General features: G+C 34.4%; 1 protein-coding gene across 1 annotated transcript in view; it reads right to left on the minus strand.

The window, feature by feature from the left end:
* The window catches only part of LOC107684317 (VPS10 domain-containing receptor SorCS3-like), a 213,526-nt gene that overhangs the window by 27,358 nt on the left and 183,012 nt on the right, over positions 1-3,156 (minus strand). The window contains exon 20 of the mRNA XM_016480550.1: positions 873-1,059. Within this exon, the coding sequence (XP_016336036.1) occupies positions 873-1,059 (187 nt within the window). The remainder of the gene's footprint in view (positions 1-872; positions 1,060-3,156) is intronic.

Genomic DNA, 3,156 nt, shown 5'->3' on the forward strand with positions numbered 1-3,156 from the left:
AAGTAATATAAATAGAAATGACAAAGTATATTTTAGTTAAATGCTTGTCAGTGCAACAAAAGTAATTATGAAATTACATAAATATATACTTAAGTTAACAAGTTATTCTTAAGTAGGTTAAAAAAGCAATATACAAGTTCAGTGAACTGCATGTAATATAAATATAATACATTTTCATTTAACTGCAATTAACAATTCAATGAAATGAATAAAACCAATTCAGTTTCTGAAAACATTACATTTAGTTCACACTTTAGTATATTCTTTTAAAGCATATTATTTACGTAATAAATACTCTTTCTGAAAAGTGTCTTTTGAAAAAAAAAAATGCACATATCTACCAACATTTACTGAAATTTAAGCTTGAACTAATTGACTAATGGGTGACACTTTATTTTAAGGTGTCCTTGTTACACGTTATATGTACTTACTATTATAATAACAATTAATTATGCATAATTACATGCAAGTAACCCTAAGCCAAACCAAATTCCAAACCCTAACCATATAGTAAGTACATGTAGTTAATTAATATTACTCAGTACTTATATGTATAATTACACCGTAACAAGGACACCTTAATATAAAGTGTAACCGACTAATGAATTAGGAAAAATAAACCTAATTCAAGATATATTTTCTGACAAACAAGTCTTATTATCTTATACAGTGCTATACACAAATAAATTCATTAAAGATGTTTAGATATTTTTACTAAAAGTTAAGACAAAAATTCTACAATGTTATAATATAATGTAACCTCAGCAAAATGGAGAATGTAATACAATGCACCTGAAATAACTTCCCAACTTCATGACCAAAAATAAACACTGAAGTAGTAACTCATTTGTGTGTATATGTGTGAAACCTACATGTCACATGCAGGTAGAGGGATGATGTGTCGAACCCGAGGCTGTTCTCCGCCTGCACTGTTACTCTGAAGATCCCAGCACTGCGGTACACGTGCCTGATGCCCTCCTGCGTCCAGCTCAGGTTGGAGTAGGACACGGCCGTACCGTCTCCAAAATCCAGCTGAATGTTTGTCCTCATAGAGTCTCCCTAAAAACAACATGCAGAGTCAAGTCTAATTATTACAACAACTCTTTAGCACACTTTCCTTAATCACTGAGTCTGGCAGCTGCGACCAAAAACAGCTGCAGGTAACGTCACCATTCTGCTTACACAGACACCGTCCCATCTGTTTTCAGACACAAAGCATTGTTTTCAGCCCATGAGTTCATTCCTGCCGTGACTTTGCTTCATGTGTGAAATCAGACACAGAAGCTGCTTATTTACTTAGAAAACAGTCAAATTAATTACCTCTCAGAATGTATTTCAACTTCCTGTGTGAACCTGTCATATTACTTTTGATATGTAATATATATTTTATACTCTATATTGTATTGGTTTGGCTTACTCATCCTGATGGGTCAATTGCAATCCACCGCAATCATAATTGCTGTTTATGAGATACGATATTGCATGGGGAATATAACTGTAAATATGAGTCATGTCCCTGAGTGAGTCTGCTGTAAAGTATTCTGTCCTTTTTGTAAGCTAATAGAACTTCATAATTATTTTTTTTTCCAGTTTAATATGTGGGTGGGATTACATGGAGGCAATAATGAATCCTCAGTAAATTGAATTTCTTATTTCTATTAGATCCAATCCAAACAGTAATAACAGTCTGCCAGATATACTGTAGACTTTTGACTATTGGGATAAATCGTGCAATATAATTGACATATAAGATATTAGCATATTATATTACTATTATATACAGTATATATATATATATATATATATATATATAACATTTCAATACTAATATTTATGGCTGTCTTAATTTAATTGCTCTCAAATGTTAAACTGTAGAGCTTCATTATGTAAAAATGCATCATTGTCCCCCTCTGAATCCTAATTTAAGTCAGAACATATGGAAATCAAATTCCAATAGTACACAAATTAAAGGCCCAATAGCAATCCACAGATATTTTGGCTTATAAGCCTTGCATATCTTCTGACACTTGAACCGCCACTGGTGCAACGCCTGAAACATCTGCCCCAAAACCAACCATTAGCACTAGTTATAAATATAAAACTGCTAAACCAGCCAGTTAAAAACATCAAAAACAGAGAAAAGAAAGAAGAGGATAAGTATGTTGAGATTAGGTTGAGTCCATGCCTTGAACCATCACAAAACACTGTCATCTGGCTATGGGTGCAAGAGAAGCATACTGTATGTGTGTGTGTTTGTGTGCGTGAAATTCCCAAATCCGTGCTTATGCATCCCCAAATCCCCCTCCTTTCTCTCTTTCTGCCATTAACACATTGTAGCCTAATGCTATTTGGATATTAATTTGTAACACTGCATTAGCAGCACATGAAGGAAGCGGGTGGGTGTTTCTGCCCTGCATAGTGACAAATCCAAAGCTGGTTTAGTCCTGTCTGTTTGCTTTTAGGCACTGCTGACCGTGAAAAACGGTCCGCCTCTGTGCGTTTCTGCGCAAGCATGTGCACCGGGTTGCTTTTAAGATATTTCACGCCACTTTGTGCAGAAAATCATAACTACACTGTGGGAGGAGAAAGGAAAAGATGACTGACAGGAGGAACAGTTTGTATAATGACGGTCAGGACACAATTTGTGCTGAGCTCGTGAGGTTCAGACAAAGCCCTTTTTGAGGGAAGTCAGTTCATGCAGTTTAGCTGCTGCCATTTTGGAAATGCCCCTCAGCAATGCCCCCCTAGGGAACTACTTCACTGCATGAATGAATGAATGAATGAATAACGATTTTCATTAGCATTTTTATCTGCTTGTCCAGTAAAAATATCAACACATGATTAATACATTGCACATTTAAGAAGCAAAATAGTGTAAGATAGTAAAACTTAAAATGATTAGAATACAATAATACAATACAGTTCAAAAGTTTAAGGTCAATAGTTTTTGTTGTTTTTTTTCTTGAGAGAAATTAATACTTTTATTCAGCAAGGATGCATTAAATTGATCAAAAGTGCGAGTAAAGACATTTAGTGTTACAAAATATTTCTATTTCAAATATATTTTGTTCTTTTGAAAGTTCTATTAAAAAAAGGGATTCCACAGAGAGAGAGAGAGAGAGAGAGAGAGAGAGAGAGAGAGAGAGAGATAGATAG

The sequence above is a fragment of the Sinocyclocheilus anshuiensis genome, unplaced genomic scaffold, assembly GCF_001515605.1.
Source record: "Sinocyclocheilus anshuiensis isolate Anshui unplaced genomic scaffold, SAMN03320099.WGS_v1.1 scaffold1371, whole genome shotgun sequence".
In the NCBI taxonomy this organism is placed as follows: domain Eukaryota; kingdom Metazoa; phylum Chordata; class Actinopteri; order Cypriniformes; family Cyprinidae; genus Sinocyclocheilus; species Sinocyclocheilus anshuiensis.